Here is a 14,063-nt window from a genome sequence, read left to right as displayed (position 1 = left end):
TTATTTTTGGTTTAAGCATTAGATACCGTTTTACCTGCATGCTGCCTCCCGCTGTTTCCTACATCTACAAAGCAACCTGCTGCCACCTACTGATATGGAAGTGTATTACACGGTTACTCTGCCGAGCTCTAGACAGCACCGACACTCAACAACAACACATTATTCGCAGACTATTATTACTGGTTTGCAAAAAATATTTTTAACCCAAATACGTGAAATTAGATAATCTCCCACGTCACACCAGACTGTATCTCACGGCACAGTGGTTGAAAAACACTGCCGTATAATATGGAACTGCTGCATGTTTTGGTTCCATGAACCAATCAAATAGCTGCATTCAACTGACGGCACTGAGTAGAAAAATTCACAGGCTCCTCCCGCTAATGTTTGTCGCGAAGACAACCCCCTTGCAAATTATGCCCACGACTTTTTTCGAGGAAAAAAAAACGATGAATGAAATGCCATACGCATTCTAGGATAGTTAACGGTTTTTATTTGAACCCTAAACCCAGGAAATGCAGACCCCCCGCTCTTCCATACACACTCAGGAAGCTCTCGGTAAACAAACCAAGCGCTCTTTAGAACTTTAGAACTCGCTCATTGGCTGACGACGCTTAAATTCTGGCCAATCAGATGCACGTGCTGCAAAATTCGAGCAACAACCTTTTCCGTTGTAAAGCAGTGTGCTGCCTCAGTTCAAAGCAACGATATTTATCAACTATACGCCGATTCCCCCCCCATAACATTGACGTGTTCGACTTTTTGATATCATCAACCAAGGTAGGGGAAAAGTGCATTTTGGGCAGTTGACGAGCTTTACCCTAAACACGTGTTGAACGTGCGAGGATGCGTTGTTTTGTCTGTTGTCTGGCTTTTCTAATTCCACACATACGATGTTGCAGAGGATAAAAGCCATGCCGAGACTCAGGAAACTTACAGCGCCTGCAGCGGATAAGAAAACTAAGCCATGTGTTTCTGAGAACCAGGTTAAAAAAAAAAAAAGCCTTTATTTGGAACTTTTTTTTTTTGTGTGTGCAAAAAGAAAAAGTTTTACTTATGTCTGTTTTTTTACAGGACGATGGTTCTCAGGTCAAGAGGTCCACTTCCCCTTCTTGTGGGGCCCCGAAAAAGAGGACAGCCTTTCTAAACTTGACCAACGTGAGGCTTTGGTTTACATTTTAGTAGGTGGGGTATCAGTAAGCGCCTTTCAAGGCATTTTGAATCTCACTGTGTCAATCAATCTGATCTAATTTATTTATATAGCCCTAAATCACGAGTGTCTCAAAGGGCTGCACAAGCCACGACATCCTCGGCTCAGATCCCACATCAGGGCAAGAAAAAACTCAACCCAATGGGATACAAAGAGAAACCTTGGAGGGGAACGTGGATGTGGGGACCCAACCCCTTCCCCCCCGCTCCCACTGTGCGACCAGTGCAAATCAAATCAAATCAAATCAACTTTATTTATAAAGCACATTTAAAATTTACCACAGGGGTAGCCAAAGTGCTGTACAATGGGCAGGTTAAAAGATAATACGAGTACCGAGCAAACGCAACACAAACAAAACACGATAAAAAATAAATAAATAAAATAGAATAAATAAAAACATAAAAAACAGGTTCACAGCATGTGTATTATGGGGCGCCATTGCAGGATGGATATCACTCAGTGTTAAAAGCCATGGAATAAAAGTATGTATTTAAGAGAGATTTAAAAACAGGAAGAGAGGAGGCTTGTCTAATACTCAGAGGTAGGTCGTTCCAGAGCTTGGGAGCAGCAGTGGCGAAAGCTCTGTCACCTCTAAGCTTCAGCTTTGTGTCAGGGACCGTCAACAGCAGCTGATCGGCTGATCAGTGCAATGGACGTCGAGTGGATGTAGTTAATAGTGTGAGAGTCCAGTCCATAGTGGGGCCAGCTGGGGATCATCTTGAGTGGACACAACTCAGCAGCGCAGAGATGTCCCCAACTGATGCACAGATGAGTGGTCCACCTCGGGTCCCGACTTTGAACAGCTAGCGCACAATCTGTGGTCACCTAATAATAACCTCTCCACGCAAGAGAGGGGTCAGAGCAGAAAAGAGAGGGCAGATCAACTGGTCTAAAAGGGGGGTCTATTTAAAGGCTAGAGTATACAAATGAGTTTTAAGATGGGACTTAAATGCTTCTACTGAGGTAGCATCTCTAACTGTTACCAGGAGGGCATTCCATATTACTGGAGCCCGAATAGAAAAAGTTCTAGACTTTTTTGGGGCTCTGGGAATCACTAATAAGCCAGAGTTCTTTGAACACAGATTTCTTGCTGGGACATATGGTACAATACAATCAGCAAGATAGGATGGAGCTAGACCGTATAGTATTTTATACGAAAGTAGTAAAACCTTAAAGTCACATCTTAAGTGCACAGGAAGCCAGTGCAGGTGAGCCAGTATAGGCGTAATATGATCAAACTTTCTTGTTCTTGTCTAAAGTCTAACAGCCACATTTTGTACCAACTGTAATCTTTTAATGCTAGACATAGGGAGGCCCGAAAATAACACGTTTCAGTAATCGAGACGAGACGTAACGAACGCATGAATAATGATCTCAGCGTCGCTGGTGGACAAAATGGAACACATTTTTGCAATATTACGGAGATGAAAGAAGGCCGTTTTAGTAACACTCTTGATGTGTGTATCGAGGATCCCCAAAAATAGTAAAAAATAAAAGTATGGAAGAGAAGTGTACACAAGAATGCGATTGCTGAAGCTGATGTTATTGGCGGCTACCGCCAGGGCTGTGCAGCCAACTCACTCTGGCTGGCAAGTCGTCCTTGGTGCAACGCAAGTCCTTGAGTAAAATGTAAAAAAAAATAATTTAGAATTTTGATTGCATGCCAGTGTGAGCTGAGGGTGAGATTTAAGAGGGGACAGATTTAAAATAAAAGCGGTGAGTTTACACACCAATGTGTTTTGCAGTCAAAGGTCCAGATCAGCCTCCCTGGCAAGAAGGAGCTGAGAAAGAAGCAGGTGAAGAAAACAAGCGCCCCCTCTCTGTCATCAAAGAAAGCAACCAAGCTGAAAGGGTACCTTTGCCATATTGGTTTATTCGCTGCATTTGTGTAATATTTACTTCAAAATAATGAGGGGTGCTGTTGTGTTTTTCCTCTCAGTAAATCTTCCTGCTAGTTGCTCCATTAAAAAGAAATAAACATTTCAAAATCCTGCTTCTAATTGCACAGGTCCTCTTCAGAGAGCTCTGTGGAGAATCCAGTCGAAAAGGATGAGGACGATGAGAAGGAAGCAGCTCCAGCCGGCAAACTGGAAGCTGCCGTCTACGAGGTGCCGCCACACCTCAGGAGACCACAGGTGAGCGGCGCCGTCCATGGAAGCGACCGTGGAAGAAAAGTGCAGACTCGTTCTCCTTCATCCCTGCAGGTTCCAGCAGAGTTTGACGTCGACTCGGAGTACTCGGAGGACACCCGTATGTGTCCTGAGTATGCAATGGAGATCTTTAGCTACCTCAAGCAAAGAGAGGTGAGTCAAGTGGTGATCCATTCGGTCAAAAAAACAACATTTTTTTCTAAAGTTTATTTTGTCCTTTTTAGGAGAAGTTTGTCCTGTGCGACTACATGAGCAAGCAGCCTAGCCTCAGCCAGGAAATGCGGGCTGTCCTGATAGACTGGCTGGTGGAATTGCAGGTGAGCTTCTGGTTGCACACACACAGGGCCTGATTTACCAAGATCGAAATACCACGTGCTAAACAGCGTGCGCAATCTATAAAATAGCTTGTACTGTGAGTGGGCATGTTCTGGTGATCTATTAAGACTGCGTGTATTGAAAAGTGGCGCAGATCGCCTTATTTAAGTGACAGGGCATCACCATGGAGACACTCATTTAGTGTTTTATAACTTCACACTGTACCAAAGGGTTATGTGGCCACTGAAGATGTGCGAGATTCCATCCTCAACAGTCAACGGGTTGGACAGACTAGCCAACTCCTACATCCGAAAGTGGCTGGGCCTACCGCGTTGCTTCTCCGACACTGGCTTATTTGGTGCAACTTCGCTGCATCTGCCGATCCAGTCCATCACCCTGGGCTATAAGCAAGAGAAGGCCAGACTGGTTCTTGAGCTTGAAGAATTCTCAGATCCTACAGTGAGGAATGCACGTGTACCCACCCGAACAGGCCGGAAGTGGCAAGCAGGGCCAGAGGTCGCCAAGGCCATTGGCAGGCTCCAACACCAAGAGATAGTTGGCAGGGTGCAAGTAGGGAGAGCGGGGCTTGGCTGGGGTGATTCTCCACGCCTCTGGTCCAAGGCCACAAAGAGGGAACGCAGAGCCATGGTTGTGGAGGAGGTCTCAAGGGCAAACCAGGAGCAATATACCATAAAGGCCGTGTCTCAAGGTCGCCAAGGAAGATGGACCACTTGGGAAGGTACCATCAGCAGACCCATCAGCTGGGCCGACCTATGGAAGATGCCACAAGCCAGACTCAGCTTCCTACTCAGGGCAACCTATGACACCTTACCATGCCCTAGAAACCTCCACCAGTGGTTCGGCCAGGAGGAGAGCTGTCCCCTGTGTGGTGCTCCCAACGCCAGCCTGCAGCACTTGCTATCAGGCTGCAAGATCGCGCTGACACAGGGTCGCTACAGATGGCGGCATGATCAAGTCCTGAGGAAACTGGCCGAAGTCCTGGAGAGCAGTAGACAAGAGGCCCATAGCCAAGCAACTTCCTGTCATGTTTGTGAGGCCAGGGGAAGGCAAAGGACACACCAGCCGACGAGGCCCCCGCAGTTTCTTCTCTCTGGCAAGGGACTGGAGTATGAGGGCTGACATCGGCAACCAGCTCCAGTTCCCCCGTGAAATCACCACCACTTCACTCCGCCCAGACATCGTGCTATGGTCTGCTGTTACTAAGTCTGCCATACTGATTGAGCTCACCATCCCCTGGGAGGAGGGAATCCAATCAGCCTACGAGCGCAAAGCAGCCAAGTATGCAGATCTGGCTGCTGAGTGCAGAGAGGCAGGCTGGTCCACTACCATCTACCCTGTGGAATTAGGCTGTCGGGGCTTCGTCGGCACATCAACTATAAGGCTGCTCCGAGATGTGGGAACGACTGGGGCTAAGCTCCAAAGGGAAGCTAAGGCCCTTGCTGAGGAAGCAGAAAAGGGAAGCTTCTGGTTGTGGCTGAGGAGGAGGGATAAGTACTGGGGGTCGAGGCAATAAGATGGGTCAGCTGCAGGGGGTGGCAGGGAGACGTCCCTGCCACCGCTCCGGGGTTAAAGAGAGCGAAACTCCAATGAGCGGTGGTCCCCGGCTGATGACCCTGCAGCTGACTCAAGGCGCTGTAGGAGGCGCGTCAGGCATACTTGCCCAGCAGAAACAACACCATATCTGTACAATCAATCTGCTTTTTTTTTTTTCAAACATGCAGGAGACATCTACCACTTTTTGTGGGTATTTTAGAAGCAGTTGTGCAGTGTATCTATATTATTGGCACTTTAAAAAAAATTAATACTTTTTTTTTTTTTTTACTGCCAAAGTTGTGCTCATTGCGGAGAGACTGCAGTTACCCCGGTCAAGATGGGGGAAAAAATTTATATTTCAAGACGTTTTTTTCATATAAGAAATATTGGTAACACTTTAGTATGGGAAATATATTCACCATTAATTAGTTGCTTATTAACATGCAAATTAGTAACATATTGGCTCTTAATTAGTCATTATTAAGTACTTATTAATGCCTTATTCTGCATGGCCTTATTATACAACCAGTAAGCCATTAACTAAGAGTCTTCCCTCAATAGCCTCAGAATTATTGCTTATTAGAAACCCTAACCCTTATATGTCCCCCTAGTGTCCAAATAACTCTAAAGTCTTTGTTACTTAGAATATGTTCCCCAATATGTTACCAATTTTTTTTTATTAAAGTCAGTAAAAAAAATTGTACTAAAGGACACCAAAATGCATCAATTTAATTTGTTTTAATCGGCCCCTTTTTAAAGGGGAACTGCAATCTTTTTGGAATCTTGCCAGTCGTTCTCAATCATTATGAAAGACATGACAATGGATGTATTATTTTTTTAATGCCTTTTAAATATTAAATAAATGCGATCAAAAATCTGCTTACAATGGAGCCCATGGGAGTCACTTTATTCTACCCATAAAGCCCTTAAAAACATCCAAACACCTCCATTGTTTGATATAAGAGTATTAAAGGGGAACTGCACTGCACTTTGGAATTTAAATTTGTTCACACTCTTTATGAAAGACATGACGACATATGGATTTTTTTTAATGCATTCTAAATATTAAATAAACTCTAATAAAAGTCTGCTTACAGCTGAGCCAATGGGAGCTCGACTATTCCGCCCATAAAATCTGATAAATAACCATCCAAAAAGTGTCAACAATACTCCATTTACATTTCGTGATTTGAATATTAACCAAGTAATGATATTATTATAATCGCTAACGCAGACACTCTATTTATGATGGCGCTGTGATCACAAGCTTGTGTGTAATGTTTACATTATCGAGTGGTCTGCTACTTCCTTTGCTTGTGAAAGTTTATCGTACATCATAAATCATGCATCTCATCTGGACAGAATAAGTCTGAGTAGGTATTCGGACAAGTTGGTACACTTTGACAGCCATTTAAGACCCAAAAATGGCCGAAATGACACATGGTTCCATCCGCCGTTTCTTCGTGACGATTATGAGTCATTCTTCACCTCAATGGGAATATATGAGCATCCTGGTGACAGCAGACTTTGCACAGTGAGTGATGTTTTATTATGTTTGTTGGCTCTCATAAAGTCTGCAGTGAGCAGAAATCAGTGATTTAAGAATAAAAAAGCAAACGTCATTATGCGTTTTTGAAATTAATTAAAACAATTAATTAAATTATGCTCAAAATGATCAAAATACGTAAATATTAAATGCTATTATAAATGTGCCTGTTCCATTACATATATACTTAATGTATATAAAATCTTAATCTTAATGGAAGAGTTTCAATGTTTTTTTGAGGGCTTTATAGGCAGAATTGTGCGGCTCTGGAAAGCTTCATTGTAAACAGACTTTTGATCAAATTGATTTAGAATGCAACAAAATAAAAATCCATTGTGATGTGTTTTATAATGATTGTGAACGATAGGTAAAAGTCCCCAAAAAGTGTAGTTCTCCTTTAAGTACCGTATTTTCCGCACTATAAGGCGCACCGGATTATAAGGCGCACCTTCAATGAATGGCATATTTCAAAACTTTGTTCATATATAAGGCGGATTATAAGGCGCACCTATGCATCCATTAGATGGAGCTGCGCTAAAGGGAATGTCAACAAAACAGTCAGATAGGTCAGTCAAACTTTATTAATAGATTACAAACCAGCGTTCTGACAACTCTGTCCACTCCCAAAATGAATAAACAGCTGTTTTATTATTTTCCCCGAGGTAAAGTCAGTGACGTGGTGTTTTGTTTATCTTTTAACAACAGCAAGGTATAACATGTAGTGCAACATTTATATCACATAGTGGAGGGCAACTTTTCCTCGATTCAATAAACAGGTAAAAAATAGTGATACTGTTACAGTAAATCAAACGTTAGTGCAATCACAATATAGTAACACTCGAAATAGTGCAGAGCAATAACAATATCAATAACTCAACGTTGCTCAAACATTAAAGTCACACAACACAACACACAAAATAAACATGTAAAGCTCACTTTATGAAGTTATTCCTCATCCACGAATCCCTCGAATTCTTCTTCTTCAGTGTCTGAATTAAACACCATTGAATTGTTAATGTTAAATTCCCTCGCTGCTGCTCTATTCCCGTGTACTACTGCGTGACTGATCGTCTTAAGTTTAAACTCTGCGTCGTAAGCGTGTCTCTTAATAGGAGCCATTTTTGGGTTAGAAGCGCTTCTTCTATGGGGGGAAAATGAACTCGGCGGCTGCTTACCGTAGAAGAAGAACTTCTTCTACGGGGGAAAAAGAAGTTGGCGGCTGTTTACTGTAGTTGCGAGACCTCAACTTTATGAAAATGAAGTTTAGGTTTGTTGTGGCTCAATATGGTCCACATATAAGGCGCACCGGATTATAAGGCGCACTGTCAGCTTTTGAGAAAATTGGTTTTTAGGTGCGCCTTATAGTGCGGAAAATACGGTGTATATATAGTATGTAATGTAGTAACAAGTATATTCACTTTTTTTTCATTACTGCAGACTTTGAGAGCCAACAAACATAACACAACATCACTTACTGTACAAGGTCAGCTGTCATTAGGATGCCGACTGCTGGAATATTCATATATTACCATTTAGATGAAGAATGACTGATAACACTCGCGATGAAACGGGGGGTGGAACCAAGCGTCTTTTCGTGTCGTTTTCGCCATTTCCGGGTCTAAATTGTCTGACAAAGTGTCCCAATTTGTCGGAGTAAGTTCTCGTCCTTCTACAATCCAGGTGAGAGGCATGATTTATGATATAGAATCAAGTTTGACGAAGCAGCTGATCAGTCGATCATGTCAACATCCGCACACAAGCTCCTGATCACAGCCGCTATAGTCAGTCTGCGTTAGTGATATTGTTATTATAAGCGCTATCCATCCATCCATTTTCTACTGCTTGTCCCTTTTGGGTTTGCGGCGGGTGCCGGAGCCTATCCCAGCTGCATTTGGGCGGAAGGCGGGGTACACCCTGGACAAGTTGCCACCTCATCGCAGGGCAAACATAGAGACAACATTCACACACTCGGGCCAATTTCAGTGTTGCCAATCAAGCTATCTATCCATCCATCCATTTTCTACCGCTTGTCCCTCACGGAATCAAGCTAATACTTGTTTAATATTCAAGTCACGAAATGTAAATGGAGTGTTGTTGGCACCTTTTGGAATTTTTATTTTTTTATGGGGTTTTATTGTAAAAGTACAACCAAATTACATTTTTACCACAATGCTGAATAGACTAAGTCTAATTTTTTTATTTTTAACCATCCAAAATGTTGACACACACACACACACACGCACACGCACGCACACACACGCACACACACGTAGGACAGATGATTCTTGTCTGAGCCTGCAGCCGTGTGGAACTGTCAGGATATGCATCCTTCCCACACATGCTAAATAAAACGCAAATTAGTGCTCGCAATACGGTGATGAGTGTTTATAAATCACACTCTGCTAAAGAAATTATATTTGCATTTTCTCCTCCCACTTTGGGCATTTTGATGATCCGCATATATTTTGCATACTGCGTGGGTTCCCTCCGGGTACTCCGGCTTCCTCCCACTTCCAAAGACATGCACCTGGGGATAAGTTGATTGGCAACACTAAATTGGCCCTAGTGTGTGGATGTGAGTGTGAATGTTGTCTGTCTATCTGTGTTGGCCCTGCGATGAGGTGGCGACTTGTCCAGGGTGTAACCCGCCTTCCGCCCGATTGTAGCTGAGATAGGCTCCAGCGACCCCAAAAGGGAATAAGCGGTAGGAAATGGATGGATGGAAGATAGACACAAAATGGATTGCGTGCCTTATTCTGCTCCCTTTAGAGACGCAATCCACTTTGCACAAGTTCAGTAGATCAGCTTTGCGTGTGCAATCTGATTTGCACGTGTTTAGTACACACAAACCTTTAGTAAATCAGGCCCATAGTGTCCATTTTGTGTCAACCCTTTCATTATTTTTTTTAGGAGAACTTTGAGCTGTTCCACGAGACGCTGTACCTAAGCGTGAAGTTGACCGACCACTACCTGAACATCACCCCCATTCACCGCAACATGCTGCAGCTGGTGGGCGTCACCGCCATGCTCATCGCCTCCAAGTTTGAGGTGTGGACGCAGCGTCAAACATTCACTGCCTTGACAATTTTAGAGAAAATTGCAGAGCGCTGGCTGTAACGTAAAATTTTATTTTTTTTGGCTTCAAACCTAATGAGCAAGATAAGCCACGCAAGTGTGACCAATTTGGTGGGAAGTGATTGCACTTTAAAACGTTTTTGGTGAAATTCTACTTTTGCCATAGGAGATTGAGAGTCCATTTTGTTTTTTATGTTTACTTATTTAGGATCAAATGTGCATCTAATCAAAAAATCTAAAAAGTGCAATATATTTATCGGTACAGTAATCTGTAATTATTTATATATATTTATATATATATATATTTATATATTATTTATATATATTTATTTATTTATATATGCACCTTATTGCTTTTTTATCCTGCACTACCATGAGCTTATATAACAATTTCGTTCTTATCTGTGCTGTAAAGTTCAAATTCGAATGACAATAAAAACGAAGTCTTAAGTCTAGTCTATCATTTAAAAGTTATTGCCCTTCCAATTACAACGGCAAAAAATACTAATGAGAGACAGATATTTGTTGCGTTTGAAAGGGTTACTTGCATTATTATTACCTGTATTTTCCGCACTATAAGGCGCACCTTCAATGAATGGCCTATTTTAAAACTTTGTTCATATATAAGGCACACCGCATTATAAGGCGCATAGACTAGACGCTACAGTAGAGGCTGGGGTTGCGAGACCTGTTGTGGCTCAATATTGGTCCATATATAAGGCGCACCGGATTATAAGGCGCACTGTCAGCTTTTGAGAAAATTGGAGGTTTTTATGTGCGCTGTATGATGCGGAAAATACGGTACATATTATGATTGCATCAGTGCTTATTTTGGTCTCAAAATACTGTTGAGCATATTTTAGTTTATCTGCAATTTGTGGGACAATATATCAACCGGCAAAATGTATCGGCCCAGGCCTATGTACACCAGGAGGTTGCCCACAGCCGATATGATTTTATGACCTCGCAGTATTTGGAGACATGGGTTATCATTAGCTTTTGTAAACAAGCGGCTTCGGGAGATTAACTTGAATAGACGTGTTGGTTGGAGTTTTCACGGTGAGCAGACTTTAACACCCCCGCCGTTTTTTTTTTTTTTTTTTAGCGCCTCTGCCAGTAGTGAAACCATTGCCTTATTTGAATGTTTTCTTTTTGTCCCGCATTGCATTCCTGCAGGAGTACAGCGTGCCGCCTGTCGAAGAATTCCTCTTTGTTTGTGATGGCGCGTACACCAAGGAGGAGATTCTCGCCATGGAGGCCAGCATCCTGCAAAAGCTGTCCTTCGACTTAAACATCCCCATCTCATACCGCTTTCTACGGCGCTACGCCAAGGTATCTGTGCGGGGTTTGTGCACCTGTTGTTGTTGTCGTCGTCAGTTTACTTACTTGTTTGAGTCGACAGTGTGTGAACGCCGGCATGGACACACTGACGCTGGCTCGCTACTTTTGCGAGAGGAGCCTGTTGGAGATGAAGATGGTGGCATTGCGAGGCTCGCTGCTGGCATCCAGCTGCCTGCTTCTGGCCATGCTTACCAAGGATCTGGGTGGATGGGTATGCGAGCCCGCTACACCGCTACTACTACTACTACTACTACTACTACTATTGTTATCATCAACCACCTCTTTTTGTGTGCTTCTAGTCTCCCATCCTGCAGTTCCACTCCGGATACAATTTGTCAGAAGTGGCGCCCGTGGTCTGGAAGATCTATTTGATGATGTTGGAGCCTCCCAATGAAAAACTGAACACGATCAACACCAAATACTCCCACAAGTAAGAACACAACAATACACGCACTGCTTAGGGGGCAGTAACCATCCCAGACCAGTAGGTGGCAGCATAACACTTGTTTATTTTTTTATTTTTTTACTACTACAGTTTATTTTAACATGGTATTTTTATTTCTGATAAATATTCTTTGAGTTTGAGTTTGTGTTCATTTCGAACATCCATCACCATTTCCAGTTCCTCTATTCAACATGTGTGAAAAGGAGTAGGAAGAAGCAGAGCTTATTTAATCCTACCGCTTTTCATAGCAGTTGCTAAAACTTTAGTTTACTCCCTGTTCTCAATTGATTCACAATATACTCCATAAATAATAACAATAAAAATAAATAAATATTTGGTGAAGTAAGTTATATTTCATATGGTAAGATAAGTAAGATTATCTAGAAAATGAATGGATGGATGAAATAAATTCAGAATGTACATCATGGTTCTTCTTTGTACTTTGTAAACACTTGGAGTTTGAAGAGTTTCTTGAAGTGGATCATATTAGTACATTGTTTGATTTCTTTGCTTAATCCATTCCATAATTTAATTCCACATACTGATATACTAAAGGTCTTAAGTGTTGTATGTGCGTCCAAATGTTTTAAATTCACATTTTAAAATGAAAAAAACTTTACACACTGATGCCATTTAAAAAAAAAAAATCAATATTTTGTCAATTGAAAAATGACAACTTTGTCATGAAAACTTATTTGTCATATACATTTTTCTCTTTTTTAGGGTGTTTTTCGAAGTGTCGTCTCTGCCGTTGATTGACCTGGATGTCTTGGAGAAGGCGTTATCGGATTAAGAAGCCTCTGCACTCTATTCCAAAATGTCCTTCAGGTGAACACTTGTAAATACGTTAATGTTTGATATTTATACATGTTGTTTTTGTTACATTTGATGTTGACTATTAGGGTTTTTACCTTTTTTATTTTGTGTTAAAGAGAAAAAACAATTATGATCACCACTTGTCTCTAGCGTCCAAATTGTTACTTTTAATGGCATTTGCACAAGTTTTATGGCTTTTAGTGCGTTTGTATCATGTATTATCTTAGTAATAAAGATGCTCATCTATGTTTGGTAAACACTTACTTTTGTGCATGTTTTACCGCTAATGACCAGTAGAGCTCAGTAATATACCAAATAATAGGTTAATTTTTCAAATTGTGGGGCTGACCTGGGGGAACATGGTTTATCAGTATCATGCTTCAAACACCGCTTAACTTACCGGTACTCACTGTAGCCATTATTCCTTGCTGGAGCGTATCCCAATTAATTTTGGTTTTCTAGGTAAGTGTTTATATATTGTGCTCCTGAGTTCCTGTTACTAATCAACTTGGATGTATTATAATTTTCAGTATCAAATGGTTCAAGTCCATCAACAAATATTTAGTTTAAATAAAGATTGGTTCAGTCAAGGCTTCACGGTGGCAGAGGGGTTAGTGCATCTGCCTCACAATACGAAGGTCCTGAGTAGTCTTGGGTTCAATCCCGGGCTCGGGATCTTTCTGTGTGGAGTTTGCATGTTCTCCCCGTGACTGCGTGGGTTCCCTCCGGGTACTCCGGCTTCCTCCCACTTCCAAAGACATGCACCTGGGGATAAGTTGATTGGCAACACTAAATTGGCCCTAGTGTGTGGATGTGAGTGTGAATGTTGTCTGTCTATCTGTGTTGGCCCTGCGATGAGGTGGCGACTTGTCCAGGGTGTACCCCGCCTTCCGCCCGATTGTAGCTGAGATAGGCTCCAGCGCCCCCCGCGACCCCAAAGGGAATAAGCGGTAGAAAATGGATGGATGGATGGATGGTTCAGTCAAATTGATGCACTTTAAACAGTTTCTGTTACCGACAAAAAAAAACTGTTCGTTATTCTTTGTAAGTTCATCTATATGTCTTGTTTTCTTTAAGGTGAATAAGAACACAATGTTATGCAGAGGTGTACTTATAAAAATCGTATAGAGTTATTATAGTGCTACTATTTATAGTTGTGGGGGGAGGGTGCAAAATGTTTTCTTCTTTTTGGGAGGTAACAGAAAATATTTGAGAAGCATGAGTTCAATCTGTGAATAATCCTCCTAAAAATGAAAGACAAAGTGTTCCAAGTTCGATACTTAAATTTTAAAGTACATTTCCAATTGATTGGCTTGGATTGGAAAGACCATGACGTGCGTCAAAGTCCGACTGATGTCCGGATGACATTTAATAGGGAACCGAATCTCTTTTTTTAAGTTGAATTTGCTGATCGCTGAAGCGTGCAGGATAACGCTAACCTTACAACCCCCACCTTTTCTTGTTAAGTTTCATTCAAAATGCAATCACAGCGGCAGGATTGCGGCTGGCAGAGGGCAATCGCGGGCAAAAATAGGGCCGCTGCTTCTATCAATCCACTGTGCTTGGAAACATTTTACGTCGTCTCTTTATTTCATGCCTCAGCCCGACCGT

At 42.1% G+C, this 14,063-nt stretch overlaps 1 protein-coding gene across 1 annotated transcript; it reads left to right on the top strand.

The window, feature by feature from the left end:
- The first annotated feature begins 651 nt into the window (after nt 1-651).
- Nucleotides 652-12,721, top strand: ccnb3 (cyclin B3). The gene is made up of 12 exons (XM_061959065.2): nt 652-780; nt 903-986; nt 1,075-1,158; nt 2,956-3,062; nt 3,219-3,345; nt 3,415-3,513; nt 3,585-3,677; nt 9,686-9,823; nt 11,027-11,182; nt 11,253-11,402; nt 11,491-11,621; nt 12,360-12,721. Exons 2-12 carry the CDS (start codon nt 915-917, stop codon nt 12,427-12,429), a joined length of 1,227 nt encoding a protein of 408 aa, XP_061815049.1. The 5' UTR covers nt 652-780; nt 903-914; the 3' UTR covers nt 12,430-12,721.
- The last annotated feature ends 1,342 nt before the right edge of the window (nt 12,722-14,063 follow it).

The sequence above is a fragment of the Nerophis lumbriciformis genome, linkage group LG05 (assembly GCF_033978685.3).
Source record: "Nerophis lumbriciformis linkage group LG05, RoL_Nlum_v2.1, whole genome shotgun sequence".
NCBI lineage: Eukaryota > Metazoa > Chordata > Actinopteri > Syngnathiformes > Syngnathidae > Nerophis > Nerophis lumbriciformis.
The sequence above is the reverse complement of the archived record's forward strand: the minus strand, read 5'-3'. Positions and strand labels throughout refer to the sequence as shown.

Excerpts from the sequence above, each read along its gene's own strand:
- ccnb3 (XM_061959065.2), top strand. The coding sequence starts at position 915 with ATGCCGAGACTCAGGAAACTTACAGCGCCTGCAGCGGATAAGAAAACT. Across the intron at positions 9,824-11,026 it reads TCATCGCCTCCAAGTTTGAG|GAGTACAGCGTGCCGCCTGT; the intron begins GTGTGGACGCAG and ends GCATTCCTGCAG. Across the intron at positions 11,622-12,359 it reads AACACCAAATACTCCCACAA|GGTGTTTTTCGAAGTGTCGT; the intron begins GTAAGAACACAA and ends TCTCTTTTTTAG.